At 42.1% G+C, this 18,398-nt stretch overlaps 1 protein-coding gene across 1 annotated transcript in view; it reads right to left on the minus strand.

The window, feature by feature from the left end:
- The window catches only part of BRIP1 (BRCA1 interacting helicase 1), a 328,956-nt gene that overhangs the window by 304,370 nt on the left and 6,188 nt on the right, over nucleotides 1–18,398 (minus strand). Inside the window, exons 2-6 of the mRNA XM_063455293.1 lie at nucleotides 17,936–18,033; nucleotides 11,035–11,146; nucleotides 8,245–8,391; nucleotides 6,529–6,656; nucleotides 2,714–2,863 (exon numbers count right to left, since the gene is read on the minus strand). Of these exons, the coding sequence (XP_063311363.1) occupies nucleotides 2,714–2,863; nucleotides 6,529–6,656; nucleotides 8,245–8,391; nucleotides 11,035–11,146; nucleotides 17,936–18,028 (630 nt within the window). The 5' untranslated portion in view covers nucleotides 18,029–18,033. The remainder of the gene's footprint in view (nucleotides 1–2,713; nucleotides 2,864–6,528; nucleotides 6,657–8,244; nucleotides 8,392–11,034; nucleotides 11,147–17,935; nucleotides 18,034–18,398) is intronic.

Consider the following 18,398-nt stretch of genomic DNA (forward strand, 5'->3'; position numbering starts at 1 on the left):
ACTACCCCGCCCCCTCTACAGCCCCTCTATGCCCCTGCCCCACTATACTGCCCCTGACCCCTCTATAGCCCCTGCCCCACCATGCTACCCCTGCCCCTTAACAGCCCCTCTATAGCCCCTGCCCCACCATACTTCCCCTGCCCCTTAACAGCCCCTCTATAGCCTCTGTCCCCACTCTACTGCCCCATGTGCCCCTCTCCAGCACTTCTATTTCCCTCTATAGACCCTGCCCCACCATACTGCCCATGTCCCCTCTACGTCCCTCTATAGCCCCTGCCCCATGTGCCCCTCTACAGCACCTCTATAGCCCCTGCCCCCACCATACTGACCCTGTCCTCTACTGCCCCCTGTGCCACTCTATAGCACCTCTATTTCCCTCCATAACTCCTGCCCCACCATACTGCCCCTCTACAGCTCCTCTATTTCCCTCTACAGCCCCTCTTTCCCTCTAAAGCCTCTGCCCCACCATACTGCCCATGTGCCCCCTATACAGCCCATGCCCCCCTCTATTGCTTTTGTGCCCCCCTCTTTATCCCGTGTGCCTCCTCTATTTCCCTCTACAGCCCCTGCCTCTGCCCCCCTTTCACACACCTCTACTGCCCCTGTCTCCCCCTCTACTTCCTCTACCCGCCTCAACAGCCCCTGTCCCCCCCTCTACTTCCCATTTACCCCCTACCATACTGTCCCTGTGACACCACTTTATTGCCTCAGTGTCCCTCGTTACAGCCTGTGCCCACACCATACTGCCCGTGTCCCCCTCTACTGCCCGTTTCCCACCATACTGCCCGTTTCCAACCACATTGCTCCTTTGCTCCCACCACAGCCCCTATACTCCCTTCTACAGCCTCTAACTCCCTTACTTCACATCCCTTCCACTCCCTTTTACACCCCATAACTCCAGTACAGCCCCTATTCCCTTACTACAGTCCTTACCCCCACTACAGCCCCTCTCCCCCAATTGCTGCCCATATCCCCCACACTACAGCCCCTGTTCCCACTTGCAGCCATCAACCTACTTCAGTCCCTAACCCCCTACTACAGCCCCAATTCCCCACTACATTTCCTAAACCCCCAATTACAGCCCCTAACTCTCAACTACAGCCCCTGTCCCCCTACTACAGCCCCTAACTCCTCAATTAGAGCCCCTATTACTCCACTGAAACTCACTACCCCCCCCCCCCCCCCCCAAGATTAGGTTCTGGATCTGCCCCTGCTCTGTATACCTGTCTGCATGTCTCTGTATGACTATGTCTGTCTGTGTATGTCTGTGTCTGTATGTCTCTATGACTGTGTCCGTGTGTTTCTGAATGTCACTGTATGCCTGTGTCTGTATGTCTCTGTATGACCGTATCCATATGTCTCTGTATGCCTTGTTCTGTATATCTTTGTGTGACTGTCTGTGTATATATGTCCCTGCATGCCTGTGTAAGTATGTATCTGCATGCCTGTATGTATCTGTATGCCTTGTTCTGTATGTCTCTGTATGCCTGCATCTTCATGTCTCTGCATGTCTGTGTTTGTATAAATGTGTCTTTATTTATCTATATGCCAGTGTCTGCATGTCTCTGTGTGTGTGTCTGTATGACTGTATGTCTGTGTACCTGTATGTGTTGATTGTATGACGGTTTGCCTGTATGGCTGTGTTTGTTTGTGTGCCTGCATATTTCTGTGACTATGTGCCTGTATGTGTGTGTAGCTATATATCTATGTCTATATGGCTTGGGAGGGAAAAGTTACACAAAGGAGCCTGAGGGGAAGAGGGACACACAAAAAACAGGCTGAGGGGAGAGACCCACAGAAAAGGGCTGTGGGAAAGAAAGACACACAAAGGGGCTGGGGGGGAAAGGAGATACACATGGGGGTTGTAAGAGACATACAAGGGGGTGTAAGACACACTAAAGGGGGGTACAATACACTACATGGGGATTTCAAAAGGCTGGATATGAGACACCGCTAAAGATACATCTTATTCGTGTGTGTGTGGGGGGGGGGGGGGGGAAATTCATCTTCGCCTGTGTAGCAAAAAATCCTTGCACCGGCCCTGGCCTAACCTATACAAGAAGCATAGCATTTTAAGATAATTGGTATATCCCAATAAAAGATGCACCTATAAAATGTTATAGGCAAACTGCAGTAAATGTATAAACAAAAGGTTTAATTCTATGGTTTGTATACAGCTTATAGATCTTGCAATTGGCATACTACAAGGTTTTCATTGCTAGAACATTGACCTCTATCAGTTTGATTAAAAACTACTTACATACCCGGCCTCGCAGAGTACCAGAGTCTGTGGCCAAAGGATGTCGACCCCACACAAGGCCTGGAGCTGTGGAAAAGCCCCCCGCCACACACAACCCTTCTTCAACCCCCAGAACCCACGGTTGCCCGCTCCTACCATGCCCAGCAGAAGAATTGGCTGATCCAGGGACCCAAGGAACTTGGTTTGCAGGGATGACATACAGACTGACCCACTAAAGCTGACTTGAACGCTACCATTATGATTTCATTGCACTCATGTTGACTTTTTCTTTCTCAGCCTCAATGAGACACACTGCCCACAGTATGCCCTGTCGGGAAAACCAACACCATAACCATGCGAGTTAATCTATTTAGGCCGAACATGGCAGCATTAGGGAACTACCATACCAGGACATCTCATATAGCGTGCCGATCCCAGCAAAAATAAAGAATTTCAAAATGAAAAACTACTTACATAATTGGCAGTGGAGACTTCAGGATTTTCATGGTAAACATGTACACCGTCATTCATCCGCCTGTAACAGTCTGACTCTAGATTATTTTTATGTAGGTCGTCATCATCAATAAACTGCACACCTTTCTCGTAACAGTGTCGTTTTTTTGCCTGCAACATAATAATGTTATGGTAAACAACTAATCTGTGCTCTTTTAACAGGTTATTAGAAGTACTGAATATTTGTTTCTACATGTATTTTAATTTTCAGAATTGGTATAGCCACAATATTATCTGTATGTGTAACCAATCCCTTCTACTATTACACAAAGTAAGTTATGTGGAGTCAATTGGCACCTTAGGATAGTTTTTAAATTTTTAAAATATATGGCTTTTTGGTTTTCCTTAAAGGGACACTCCAGGCACCCAGACCACTTCTGCCCATTGGAGTGGTCTGGGTGCCAACTCCCACGTCTCTTAACCCTGCAAGTGTAATTATTGCAGTTTTTTTTATAAACTGCAATAATTACCTTGCAGGGTTAACTCCACTAGAGGGCACAGTCACTAAAGGGCACTTCCGTGTCCCTAGCACAGGAAACCTGTGCTAGAGTGTCGCTGGACGTCCTCACGCTGTGTGAGGACCTCCAGCGTCGCTCATTTCCCCATAGGAAAGCATTTTTAATGATTTCCTATGAGGAGCTCTAATGCGCATTAGGTCTCCCCAGCCGGTGGGCTGGATCAGTCTCGCCCACCGGCCGACTCAATCACTGGGAGGAGCGGCGACGGCGGAAGAAGCAGTGACGTGGGACATCGTCGCGGCCTCTGGTAAGTTACTGAAGGGGTTTTCACCTCTTCAGCAACCAGGGATTGGGGGGTGGGGGATTGCAGTGCCAGGAAAACAGATTGTTTTCCTGGCACTGGAGTTTCACCTTTAATTATAGGTTTTGAAATATATACTGAATACTAAATAGCAAGCAAGATTCTTAACAAAAATCTATAGGACCAGACACTGAAAAATATGTGAGTATCATTGTGGGGGAGGGGGGATGCAGAACATTACCATGCTGTGATTTGCTTTGAGTGCTTGATCCTTTCTTGTTATCTGTGTTATAGGGGTAGCACTCTCTATCGATTGGTACCAGGTAAGGAATCTTCATTTATAATTGTTCCGATCGTGGTTTGCATACATCAATTGTGCGTTCAACTCAATCTACCTAATTTCGTCATCATGCTCTATGTAGAACTACTACCCCAATAAATCTGACCATGTCAGTTAATATCTTACACAAGTTTGCAGGGTCCATGGCACACTTTTTATTTGACAATGGAATGTAGGCATATGGAAATTGTAAGCCCTGACACCATTTATAAAAGATTAAAAAAAATTTTTTAAAATGGCGTTCTGGGGCGGAGCCTGGAAGCCACGCTGAGCGGTCGCACATTACATGAGCTCCGAGCCAAACTGCTCTTATACAGCCAAAATCTAAGCAATAAGCCCTACTAGCTGCCCACACAGGAGCCCCAGGAACCGGGGTCTACCACAGCGGCAACGAGTGGCAGAACCTCCAACCGAAATCGGCAATTTTTTCCCGGGGATTGACCTGAGGCCTGCAGAGGGCATACCAGACGGCACAGGGGAGGCGGCCGATCCCTTAGCCGCTGCTGTCCTCACAGCTAGAGGTCTCCCCAGAATACTCTTTCTCCCCTCGTCTACTCAATGACTTCTGGACCAAACTCGCCCTCAGAGGAGGCACACTTGAGGCGGAATCACTGGCTAAGAACCCACGGGACACCTTGCAGCAGCCAACAACTCCCGGATGGAGATATGGAGCAGCTCGAGTCGCGGGGCAGAGGCGATGGGCAATCCGTAGAAAATCCAGACAACACAAAACCAGACCAGCGGTGGGTCGCCCTACCCTTAAGCAACGACCTATCCAGAGAACACCCCACCCAAGCTTCCCTCCCGCCCGGGAGACCACCACCCCACCGGGGAGATTACACCAGGCAAGGGGACCCCGAGCATTAGCAATATCCTGCCATGGAACGGCCGCAACAGGTCTGCAGGCAAGCACCGGGAACTGGGGTTGGTGGGGTGCTAACACCGGAGAACCAAGCACCGGACACCGCACCAGCAATACCCTCCCTACATCAGGTGTAGGTTGAAAATCTTGAACTTACTGCCAGCGAACGTAAGCTCCATATTGTGCAGTATATGGATCTGCGTGCCCCACTAATCTCCATCTCATAACCTACATTACTCCCAATGTTTGTGTACCATACTGCAACCTTTATTGTTTCACACAAGTAATTTCCATCAATTCAGCCCCAATCTCACTTTTAAGTACCCCATCGCTGAGTGAGAGTGTATTAAAAATAAAAAATATATATATATATTACTCTTCTTAAATTAGTTAGATGGAAATGATAAAGTTATAAACAAAATATTTCTGTTTTTTTTTCTATAGCAAGCATTGTCAACAGAATGAGCATTATTTGAAGAACTGAGAACTGCAGAGATGATCATAACCCTGTCAATTCAATGTTTACAAGCTAATTTGACTACTGAGTAATTTTTGTATTAAAAGGTAGTGATAGCCTACTGAATAATACAAATTGAGCACAGTGTGCAGCACCAACATTAAGCGTCTCCACGCTCTATGTAGAGGCACTGAATGTTCCCCGTAGAGATGCATTGATTCATTGGCGTTTGGTTGCGCATGCACAATAGTCTCCCAATGAATTCCTATGGAAAAGCATTGGATTGACTGAGGTCATCAAAAGTCATGATCTAAGCCAAGGAGGCAGAGCATAGGCAGGGTCTACTGCAAAGAGACCGGTGTGGCATGGGAAAAGGGCAAGTAATTACGTTTTTCACAAGGGGCAAAAGAGGGCCATGGTACTAAACAGTGTTTTCACACCTATAGCGTCAGGAATACATTTTTGTTTTCCTGACACTAGTGTTCCTGTAAAAATAATTATTTAATGAGTCATATTAATGAAAAGGCAGATCTAGTGCAGTATTGAGGTGAAGCAGGTGTAGACCTTTTCTCAAGATGCTGAGTTATCTTTGGAGGAAATCTTTCCTGCTTATCGTGCAAACCTCCTAAAGAGTTAGATTTTGCCATTAAACCATTCATTATTCAGAAGAAACCAATAAATATCCATAGGTTCTTGTAGTCTTAATTCAAGCAGAAATTGTGTTAGTGGGAAATCATCAAATGGACCAGTGAAAGAAAAAAATAAAGTTGCAACTGTTGGGGGAAAAAAACAAAAAACATAAAATCGACTCCTAACTGTAGGAAGGCAAATAAAACAATGCCCTAAAAGACATGAACCATTTGATTTGCTGACTTTCATTAATTGTCACTGTTACCAAGAAAGTAATAGGGGGAAAAAAATGTAACATCAAATATGCCAAAGGATTCAAAAGACATAAGGGCCTTGCATGTATAAAAGAGGGGTCCTAAACAGAATATACTGATCTATAAAAACAAAAAATGAACGTAAAGGATGCTGGAAGCTTTACTTTCCATTGTAAGACTGATGTTAGACTCTTTTGTTAATCTGGTCATTAATCATTTTGATTAAACAGTTGCAGAGGAACTGTTAAGGGAGTACACTACTTTCTAAACTGCAATAATTCCACATTTACTTTCAGGCAACGAGTCATTAGTCTCGCTGACATCTCATTGTAAGCAGCAATAATGAACTCATTTGTAATTGGCAACAGTAACAAAATATGATATACTGGCTGCTACATGACCCTTCTAATCCCAAAACGATCAAGGAGGAAAATATTTATCTGTGCTGTCCTCAGCGACCGGTATTTGTATTACCTGCGGCTCATTTTGGGACTGTCGGATTCTTTTCTTTTCAGATTGGAAATCATCATCCTGATCCTCAGCAAAGGCTTGCTTCTTTGCAGAGAGTTTAGAAGCTAATGTTGCTTTGTTATTAAGGTTATCTAAAATAACATGAGCAGGAATATAGCGGGGGGAGAAGAAAAGAAAAATACAGTAAAAACAAACAATCTTGTAGACAATGTATCAAGTATGTATCAAATGCCTCTTAGAAACTGTGAAGACATAATGTTCAATAAAAATTTTAAAAAAAAGTCTGTGGAGAGCAGAACAAACCCAGATGTAAAATCTAACTGAGAAATGTCTCAAATGGATACAATATTAAAGCCAAACTGGTTGTGCTAACACTAGAAATAAAAATGGAAAAATGGACATAAAAAAAAACAATAAAAAAATCAAACTAAAAGAAAATTGTAAAATGCATTAAATATTACAATCATATTGGTTGTGCTAATACCAGAAGTAAAAACTATACTCAATATAGTTCATTTTAAAACACATTTACACTCTCAATATGTGTACGCTTGTACATGTTATACAAGGGCACAAATAAAAATGTAGCATGATAACGCTTGTGCATCTGCACAACAGAAACCAATTCACAATTTTAAAATGTATCTGGTTCACTTTACACATTTTGTACATACCGTAAAGGGCTTATAGTAACCATCTACAGTCCTTCTGAAATGTGTGGGTGAACCAAGGGTCATACTCTGCATCCCTACATTAAAATACTCCCTCTTCAATATACTAAATGCTACAGTAATGGTGATCACTTGCCCCAAGTAATGCATTTTACAAGAGGGTAATGAGGGACCCATTTACAGCCCCCCCCTTTAAGAGAGAGGGGGGCATGGTCACATTCTAGAAAGAGAAGAACGTTCTTTCCTGCTGGTGGTTTCAGTTTCCTGACGCATGAGAGGACTACCATAAAAATGGAAAACATCTACTCAACATCTTAACACAAAGGGGGAGATGTGCACACAAAACAGCCCCTCATTTAACAGGGTATTATCTTTCAAATAAGGTGGCCCATGACCCACTAGATAGGCAGGTGATAGCAGTTACTATCAAATTAATCTAAATATATTCAGCGCTCAAGGCCCTAAAAGTGACGTGCATTATAGACAACTGCCCTATGAACGCTGTGCATATTTCCATGATAAAATGAGAAAGCGCTCTTCCTAGCATTTTAACTTGTATCAAAGATTTTTTTTTAGTATAAGTCTCCTAGGTATGCATTTTACCCATGGCTAACCTTCCTCCTGGTATGCCTATTTTAGATTTTGCCCTCCTCCTGTTATGCCTATTTTAGCCCAGATGTGGCAGAGATGCCTCAAAAAAATCCACTTCATCTCCAGAGCACAAAATACAAGCATTGTAAGCATGTGGCTGTTCACTGACTTCAGACACATGCTATTGTACCTGAACTATGCATGATTTTAAGATTACCATGCTTTTCAAAAGAAGAAATGCTTAGTTCTATGCACACTACATTCCGCCTTATAAATTTAAGTAATGTCAATGAGTTTTCTCCTACTTGTACAAATATACTAGCAAGCAAACTAATATTAGAATGTTTTTTTTGTCCAAGATTGCCTAGAGTTTGTATGCCAGTCAAACATCTGATATGAATTTCCTTTACCACCCTGTTGAATTGTTACAAAACTACAAAATTATTTATCTTCATACCGTTAATATGACTTGTTGCAAAAACGTTATTAGTAGAAGAATCCGATTTGCTTTGATTCGTATATTTGGAATGGCATAAGCAGAAACATGTTACGGCTTGTGGTTTTTTCCAGTCTTTCTCATTTGTCCCTTCATCTGCTGGTTTCCCTAATAAAACAAAAAGGCAGCCATTACAACTAATAGCCACTAGAATTTCTTACAAATATGAGAAAAAAAAAAGTCACACACAGACACAGACCAACACCATGCTAATATGAAGTCAATGCCAAGCCTTTGTACTTTCTTTATTTTCAATTATATATTCACATTATCAATATATGGTTTTGGGGGGGAAATGTTACATAATTACAGCTACATAGGCTAAAGAGAGACATGTGTCCATCAAGTTCAGCCTTCCTCACATCTGTTTTTTGCAGTTGATCCAATATTGAATAGTGTGTAATGAATGATGAACACACCAAACACGTTCTTTCTCTATGAGAGAAACATGCCTCGTATATGCCCAATACCACCAATGCTTCTCCATGTCAACCATCAGATTAAGATCATCAGGAATAATGATATCATAAATGGCCCAGGAGGTTGCTGCAAGGTGGCTGTCCCAGTACTATTTGTCGGGTAATTTTAAAAGTACTTTTTTTTCTTAAAATATCTAAGTAGTTCAAGGAAAACAGAAAAAAAAAAAATTAAAAAAACAGATAAAAAAAAAAAAACCTTCGTTTTGTTAAGACTGTTCTTTAAACAATGAAGGGCAAAATCTGAAACCCCTGTGTACTCACAAAAAGGTGACATTCTTCTGTTTATGACGTGACTGAACTTAAAGTCAGAGAGGTGACTATGTGATCTCAGATATTTCCTAACAGCTCTTGAATTTTAGCATGTGTTGGGTCTGCTCAATTCAAGACACAGTCAAACTTCCCATAATGTAATGAAACATCTGAGAATGCAAAGTCTTCCTGTTATATGGATACTGGTACCTGTAATCCCCATGGCACTCGTAAAAATAAACACATGTAATCTCTTGGGGGAAAATGGAAAACAAAAAAACCCAATAGTTAAATGTACTTCGAACACAAATATGGCCCTCAATGCAGGAAACCACATTTCCAGATCAGGAGATGAAACTTTACCAGTTCTCGCTGAGCAGTAACATATTTTGCTGAGAGCAGCAATCTCTATTACACAATTTGTTTTAAAACCTAAATAATAAAAACTACTTTGTGTTCAATGACTCCAACTTCTCTTAAGCTACCTAAACATAAATATACAACTTTTACATGATTCCTAAAGACAGGAGAGAAAGGATTACTGCATTCATGAAATATAATGGAAGTAAAGGAATTCAAAAGCACAACAATATACATGGCCAGTTCTAAGACTCAGTACATATATTTCTCCTTACCTTCATCATACACCCAAAATATACACACACGCCAGACTGCAATATTTCACAATCGAGAAAAAAAAACCCACAGCATTTTTCATTTCGGTGGACATTCCCACTTAGGGGTGAACTCACTTTTATCTATATCTATCAAGTCGTATGGCTTGACTGGTTTGCAGATTTTTGTTTAACATTGTATTAACTATCCTCAGGTGGAAGGGGTTTTCAATCAAAATTTTTTCCCCGACCATAACCTTTTTTTTGCTTCCCAAGCACTACCAAGCCTCAATAGTAAAAAAGTAACCAACCTCATGCTAATGATTCTTTTGCATCAACAATGAAATAGCTGTCCATGAGTTTAACATTGTGTGTGTGTGTATATATATATATATATATATATATTTATTTTCTTTATTTCTGTGTGTGTGTGTGTGTGTGTGTGTGTGTGTGTGTGTGTGTGTGTGTGTGTGTGTGTGTGTGTGTGTGTGTGTGTGTGTGTGTGTGTGTGTGTGTGTGTATATATATATATATATATATACACATATATATATATACACACACACACACACACACACACACACACAGAAATAAAGAAAATAAATATATATAAATAAACTACCCCTTTTTTCATCTACCAAGTCCTTGGAGTGCATCTCTTTATTTCTGTGTGTGTGTGTGTGTGTATATATATATATATATATATATATATATATATATATATATATATATATATATATATATATATATATATATATATATATATATATACACACACACACACACACACACACACACACACAGAAATAAAGAGATGCACTCCAAGGACTTGGTAGATGAAAAAAGGGGTAGTTTATTCCAATAGGTATAGCATTTAAAAATAGCCGACGTTTCGACCCGTTCGGGTCTCTCAAGAGAGAGATATATATACACACACACACACACACACACACACACAGGACAATACCAGGTCTCCCAACCATCCTGATTTCAGCAGGGAATCCCGATTTTAGGGTCATCCCTTGCTGTCCTGTTTTTGGGGACACTAGAGCACTGTCTCCAGAAAGCATTGCACATCATTAGAAGCATTCACAGTATTTTCATAGCACTAGAGTCCTGCAGAAAGCACTGAAACAGACCCACTTGCATGGGCTGCATTCATGCCAGGATAACCTGCCAATTCTCCTGGTCCACCCTTTAACCCCAGCCACAGGCACCCCACGGATGTTGGCGATATACAATACATATATTATGTACTAGTAACAGATTACCTGTAAATAGTTCACAAAAGTCTTCCGATCAATGCTTTTTTAAATAAATGTATTGCTGACAATAATAAAGCAATTTTCTACTCCATACCACCCAGAAAAAAAAAAAAAAGCGCTGAAGGGGATGTTGGATAAACTTACCATACAGAGTTTGCTGCCATGCAAGGGCAGAACACAGCAGCGCTAAACTTTTTCCACTTCCTGTAGGACTTTCCAATAAACAGTGTTGCTTGCCGTTTAATCCTCTCATGATCTTAGATAGAAAGCAAAAGTAATTATGTGTAATAAAAATAGACACCAGTAACATTTTAGATAACAAAATGGAGCATGACTAAATGGAAAACTCTCATGGGAAAAAAAAATTAAACTGCAAGTGGCAAGTTCTCCACCTAGTAGTAGTGAAGAAAAGGGTCATTTGTAGAGGAGACTTATTACAGGAGATGGAGGGTAATTGGATGGGCATCAGGGAAGCACAAGTTTCTCTCGGTTAGTTGTTATACTTGCAGATTTAGTTTTGTTTTCTAAATTGCTGCAATTATAAGACAGTGGGAATATAGAATGCCAATATCAAAACGGAGGCTAAAATAGGAAAACTGCATTTTTTTTCTTTTTATATTTTCTTTCAGAGCAGCAACTTTTGCCAGATTTTAATTCAGTACAATTTGGAGTTTAGAGAATAAACCTTACAGTGTGCAGTGAAACAGGGACAGGAGACCGCACCACAACCTTTGCAAAGAGTATACTGTAGGTTATAAAATGGTGTTTATGTCAAAAGCAGTGATAGTTAATCACTGCAACAAGAAAGAGCAGATCAAGAAAAGCAGGAGAAACTCAAACCGTGGCACCACAGCCTCGCAGACTGCGAAAACCCCGCACCCAGACCATCCGTCCCAACGGGGCGACCTCCTAAACCAGGGGGTCCACATGTGCCATGCTTAACTGCAAGTATTACTGTGTTCCCCTGGACTGAAGGTCCACACCCTTCCACGTTACAGGACACTATAATATGAGACCTATAATACAAACCTTAAGATGAAGAGGTCTCTGACCAATTGGATGAACCCATATCCCCAGAGGAGCTGGCGCTCAGATTAAAATGTGCACATAACCATCATCCCTAAGGAGGGCAAGGATGGAGAGCACTGTGGGAACTACAGACCCATCTCCCTCATCAACTGTGACATAAAATTAATAGCGACGGTCCTGGCCATGCACCCGCAGACGCACAGTCCCCCATTGATCCACCTGAACCAGGTTGGGTTCGTGGCGGGACACGAGAGATAACACTATCCGCGCCCTCACTCTCATGCACGGACGGGGTGGGGATGCCGGGGGCCTTCTCTTACTATCGACTGACGCGGAAAAGGCCTTCGACAGGATAGAATGGGAATACCTCTTCCAGACCCTTGCCCACTTTGGTCTAGGGCCCCACATGCAAAATTGGATTGAAGCCATGTATGAGGGGCCCACAGCCCACGTAATAGTCAATGGGGCACTGACAGACGAGTTCTCTATACATAACGGTACCAGCCAAGGCTGTCCCTCATCTCCTCTGCTCTTCGTCCTTGCCGTCAAACCCTTCATGACAACCATCAGACAACACAGAGATATCACAGGAATAAAGACAGGGGACACAGACCATAAGGTGGCTGCATATGCAGACGACCTCTTTTTTGTTTCCCAACCCGAATTCGGAACCATCTCCAACTCGAAAATAAACTTCTCTAAGTCATATATGTCCTAAACATAGGCCAGCCCAGCAGCCGAGTAACCCCCCTACGCCTAAACTTCCCTTTCCAATGTGCGGACCACAAGGTCCACTACCTGGGGACATGGTTAACCAAACGGAGTGGCGATCTATTCAGAGAGAACTTCGCCCCCTTACTGGCCACGTTCCATCTGGAGATGGCAGAATGGTCCTACCCGCACATATCTTGGCTGGGGAGGGTTTGGGCTATTAAAATTAATTTCCTCCCACGCCTGCTTTACATGCTACAAGCCATCCCCATCATGATCCCCAAACCATTCTTCACCTCCCTGCGCACAGCGATGGGACAATACGTTTGGAATGGGAAAAGACAGAGGGTCAAGCTCCCTGCCCACATGCAACCCAAGGATAGAGGAGGCCTAGCAATGCCGAACTTCTACCTCTACTGCGTAGCAGCCCACCTTCAAAGGGTAATGGAGTGGACCAAAACAAACGTCCACAAACTATGGAAGGTGGCAGAAGACTCAGAGGCAGGTAGACCCACCTCCGTCCTGCCGTGACGCTCCAGCAGGGGAGGACGGACAGGGATGCTCCACATTCACACAACACACTCTGCGTGTGTGGCGGAGGGCATACGGGACATATGGACTGACACAATATCCATTGCCTCTGCTAGCCTTAAGAGACAAAGACGACTTCCCCCCCGGACTGGACCCAAACACTTTTAGGGATATAATCCGCACTACTAACCCCAGATTTCACCACGTTCCCACCCAGGGAGGATGAAAAAAGCTTGATGAACCCCTTGGAGGCAATGCCCCTACCTTTCTACAGACTTTTAAATATAAACAGTTGACAAACTTCATTGACACCCTCCCCAAGCGACGAGCACTCACCAGACAACCGACCACATTTTAGGAGTGCTGTATGCACCCAGACCCACAGTTCCATAGGATCTCCTTCCTGTTACAAAGGGAAACCCCGACAAAGAAACCCGCTTTTATGGGTTAATGGGAAGCAGCCCTGGGAAGGACTTTTACTGACAAGGAATGGTAAAAGATTTGCTACCTCATGCACCAATGCTCTGTATTCAGCAGGACGCAGGAGACGGTATTTAAATGGTTGAGTAACTGGTACCGCACAACGGCCCTTCTGCACGCAATAGACCCAACTCACTCTGACCTCAGCTGGAGATGCGTTAAGGGGGTAGGAACCATGCTACACATCTGGTGGAACTGTGAAAAAATAACACCGTTCTGGGTGGGCATACACAATATGTTAGGGAAATTCTCTGACGCACCACTGCCATTGGACCCAGCGGCAATGCTCCTGCACCACACGACCAACCCCAGGTCCCGGGATAAGAAATCCATGTCCATTAGAATTCTGAACCCAGCCAAACAGGTCCTTCCACAGTACTGGAAAAAGGCAATTACAGCCCCCCCCCCCCCACACACTCCTGACATGGTTCACCCAAGTAGAGGAACTCAGACGAACAGAGGAGCGCCACATTGGGGCAGCTAATGCCAACTCAGCGTATATGGAGACCTGGTCCCACTGGATCCTATCCACTGCAGCGACAGACTTCACGTCTCAAATAGACTAAGCGACTTCACATGAAAATCACACACACCCAACATTAAAAAGAAAACCAAAAATTAAAAAAAAAAAAAAAAAAAACGTAAAAATGGTTTCATGCAGATGTGATTGAACAATGTCCTTATCTCCTGCTCTGTTAATTGAACTAGAAATCACACACAGGAAGCTCTTGCAGTCTAGTAACCGAGTAGCAGTTAGGAAATTCTAAATTACAACACATTGTACAATAAAGAAAGTTTTAAACATTAGATCTCTCTTTACAGGAAGAGTGTAGGGAGACTGTGTAGGTAACATGCAGGGAGGTGTGAAATTTATATAACTAATGAATTCCTGAACGGCAGAGAATTTAGCAGTGAGATCTATACATCCAAACTGCTTAATTAAGCTAAAGTTGCTTTGGTGCTTTTATGTCCCTTTAAAATGAAGGAATTAACGTGACTTAAAACGTTAAACAAAAAAAACGTAAAATCTGGAAATGTCCTATTTTGTGTATACTTTGATAATCACTGTGAAATTTGTTGGTTCTTTAAAAAACAAATATTTTTTGCAGTTGAGCTTTATTACTGCTAATTAACAATTCAGTGTGGTGGAGCACAGCTCAAGAGTCTTGAAAACAACGGACAGACAGATTCCTTCACAGGAGGGTGGCACCAGGACATCCTAGCCAACATAACCACAAAAGTTAGCTATAGTAGTTAGATTGCTTAGAATGTCGTAAAAAAATAAATAAAATAAAAAAATAAATAACACACCACACTTGATAGACATGTGAAGTGTGTATGTGTGTGAGTGAGTGTTTCACATATCCATTTAGATTTCATGCCTCTTAGTACCGGTATTTCATAATGATTAAATCTTTAGGACATACTCAAGTTCACAGAGCTGGAATTTAATTGAAATTACAATGCAATCAAGAGATATTAGACAGAAGGCAATGACTGCTTATCGGCAAAGCCTAAGTTGGCAAAAGCCAGAGCTTCTGCATTCAACTTTTATCAGTTCCCTAAGCCATCTAAGAGTCTTGCAGGATCATCCATAGACAGTGTTGCACTCAAAGCAGAAAGGACAGAGAAAGATGTCTGAAATTGGCAGCAAACATGGCAGAATTAACACAGAAGTGTGGAAATGTTAAAAAAAAAAAAATCTACTTGTTCAAGGAACTAAAGCGGGTAGCTCAATCTACTTGTCCTGACACAAAAAGATTGGGGCCCTTTCCAAGAGCCCTGGACATTGACACATTGTCAAAATTCTCTAATTCTGCCATTGTCACAACATTATTTTGCCTCAGTTTTGCCATTTGGATTTATTAAGCGAAAATATGGAGTCTTGCAAATTGCCATGAGTGTGTTTACACTCTGCCCTCCATACTATCCCTTTTACATAGTGTATACTGGCGAGTGCTGGCTGTGTCTCAGGTGCATGGTGTGTGCTGACTGTACGTGGCTTGTATGCGTGTTAGCCGCATATAGAGAGAGTGTGCATGGTGGGTTTGCACGCTGGCTGCATGAGATGCATGTCCTTCGAAGCAGGAAGGAGCATGCTTTAGCAGGTCTAGATTTGATAACCTCTAGGGTAAAACCATATGTCTGAGCAAATATTTCCCGCTCAGACAGATGTCCCGCTGATTACTCAATTGGCTCTTCGACTCGTTTGTGTAGCTCAGATAATGATTTTATAGCTATCAGCTGTACTTGAACTCTGTACCTCCCACTATATGTACTGATTTGGTACTGCCAAAAGGTTAATACTGCCAGGTTTGATCAGGTATAATGAAATTGTTTAAAACCGATTTTCTTTAAGTGTTCATTAAAGAAACATGTATTCCTAATGCTACAGTTTCAAGTTCTCAGTATTAATGTCGTTCACCCCTCACCCCCCAGCCCTGTGTGGGTTGGAAGTGTGAGTTATATTTACTGTTCGCCACTCACCATTCTGGTCTCTGCAGGGAAGCTCCGCCTCCTTGTCGGAAACAGACGGATTTCACCAATCCAATGCTTTTCCATAGGAAAAAATAAAATGTACCTCTAGTGCCTGTCAGAGTGACAGTCACTAGAGATATTTAAAGCCCGCAATGAAAACTACAGGGGCATGGCACCCAGACCACTTGATTGAAATTAAGTGATCTGGGTGTTTATAAAGTCCATTTAACCATGGCAGCAATATGTTGCCACCCTCCTTCTATGAGAGTTATGAAGTTCATTACAAAGACTGCCTAATGAGAAAGGTGTGAATATATTTATATAAAATTTCACAGATCTATTTCTTGTCTATTCTGATGGAAGGTGAGGAACTAACCCATATGTCAATACTGCCATGTTTAAAATTACGGTAAGCAAGAAACTATTTTGAATTAGTATTTGCAATGATTAATATCTCATATTGGTTAAAGACCCCAGATGCTCCCATAACTTGTTCAAACTGCAGGTTTGATTCCCAGTAGGGTGAAAGACATGGAGTTAATTAATGTTAACATCAATATCCTAGGACATAATTTAAAAAGGACAGATGTTAAATATATTCTTCCTGGCTAAATATTTTGATATTATAAGACTAAATGAAAGTCAAGATAAGCTTAGTTATTACTCCATTGATTTTTCTTCACCAAAGTTTAGTAGAAATACTCCCAAAGAAAACAAACCTGCTTATTTTCTTCCTGCATGTGGTCTTTTGAGGTATATGAAAAACAGGTTGCAAAAGCGGTCAACCTGCTGCTGCAGCCTTTGCAAGCACTCCCCATTAGTCCTGGCAAAGACAGAATGTCTGTCGAGGGAATACACTCAATGAGAACCTTGAGCTGCAAGCGTGCACCACTTTCCTAAGCTTCTCAATTAGTTGTGGTTCAGCTTTTGAGAAGGGGGCAAGGCAGGTATACGCTAGATTAGAGCTCCGGTTTCTTCATTTAGCTCTGTAGACCCCGAGGAAGCAAAAGAAAACCTTTCTTCTATCTGACTGTCAGGTCAATTGACAGACAATTTTTGCCCTCAAATATAAACGTGCCTATTTTTACTTTAAAAAAAATTATGAGACTGTGGACACATAAAGCACTTCAGTAAGCTGAAGTGCTTTGCATGGTTTGAGTGTTCCTTTAACACAACTTTCCGCAGATGATAGAAATACAGGAAAAGTTAAATTTGTTCACATTCAACTATTGAAAAATGATAGCCATTAGTCAGTCAGTCAGTCAGTCATTATGTGGATAAATCTTGCTTGGTAGTTGAAAACATATTTTCTATAACAGAGTCTAAAACAAGTCGCAAGAGAGTACTGAGAACAGCTCAATTGGACTGCCCTTTGGTAGGTCCTGCTCAGTTCTCAAGCTGGTTTTAACTCATCTTGTGCCATTACAGAGAGAACCAGGCCATGCATCTCAGACTGATTCCACCCAAAAGGGCAGAACAGATCCAAAATACAGGCCGGCTCTCTCTGCACGAGAAATACAGCAAGCCCGTTTCAACCTTATTAGGCATCATCAGTGAGGTATAGCCAATATCCCTCTAGGCACCGTGAGCAAGGGTATCTGGGGTTCCTTACATAGCTTGTCCAGTTAAAAATCTGCTATAGTGTCAGAAAATATAAAATTAGCACTATGCTCTCTTTTTCTTTGTATTGCATGTCCTCTACGTTATTATACAACCTTTAAACCTTCTGTGTGTGGTTTTCCTGTCGTAAGTGGCAGTACTGTAACAAGTGATTTTAAAAAAGTACGTGAATAGTGATACGGTTTGTGTTACTCACGGAATTCATCATGGCAAGCTGAGAAGGATAGGCTTTACATGGAAACAGGATTTTAACACCCCCAATCGTATATTCGGATAGCGTGGTTGACATCTTAACTACAGCAAAGAAAGATGAGAAATGATTGCCATCAGTTACATCATGAAACGAAAACATATACATCCCATTATTTGCTTGTTTTGTGCATGCAATCTCTCGGTGATTGATTACAGATCCTCTGACTGACAGAATTTTTAAAGAAATGTTTTCCCATAAATGGGCATAGAAGGCATAAAATATACCTACAATTGTCTCTACTATATAAGCACATCATAACTTACAATATAATGAGTAAATCAGATGTACTCCCGCTGAACTAGAATCCAGTTCTGGTGGACATTTATTTATTATACTGGATACCTGCCTTTTTCTATTTTGCATCTCTTTTTTTACTAGTTTTCTTTATTCCATGTGTTGGATCACC

Source organism: Pelobates fuscus, chromosome 1 (genome assembly GCF_036172605.1).
Source record: "Pelobates fuscus isolate aPelFus1 chromosome 1, aPelFus1.pri, whole genome shotgun sequence".
NCBI classification, from domain to species: Eukaryota; Metazoa; Chordata; class Amphibia; order Anura; family Pelobatidae; genus Pelobates; species Pelobates fuscus.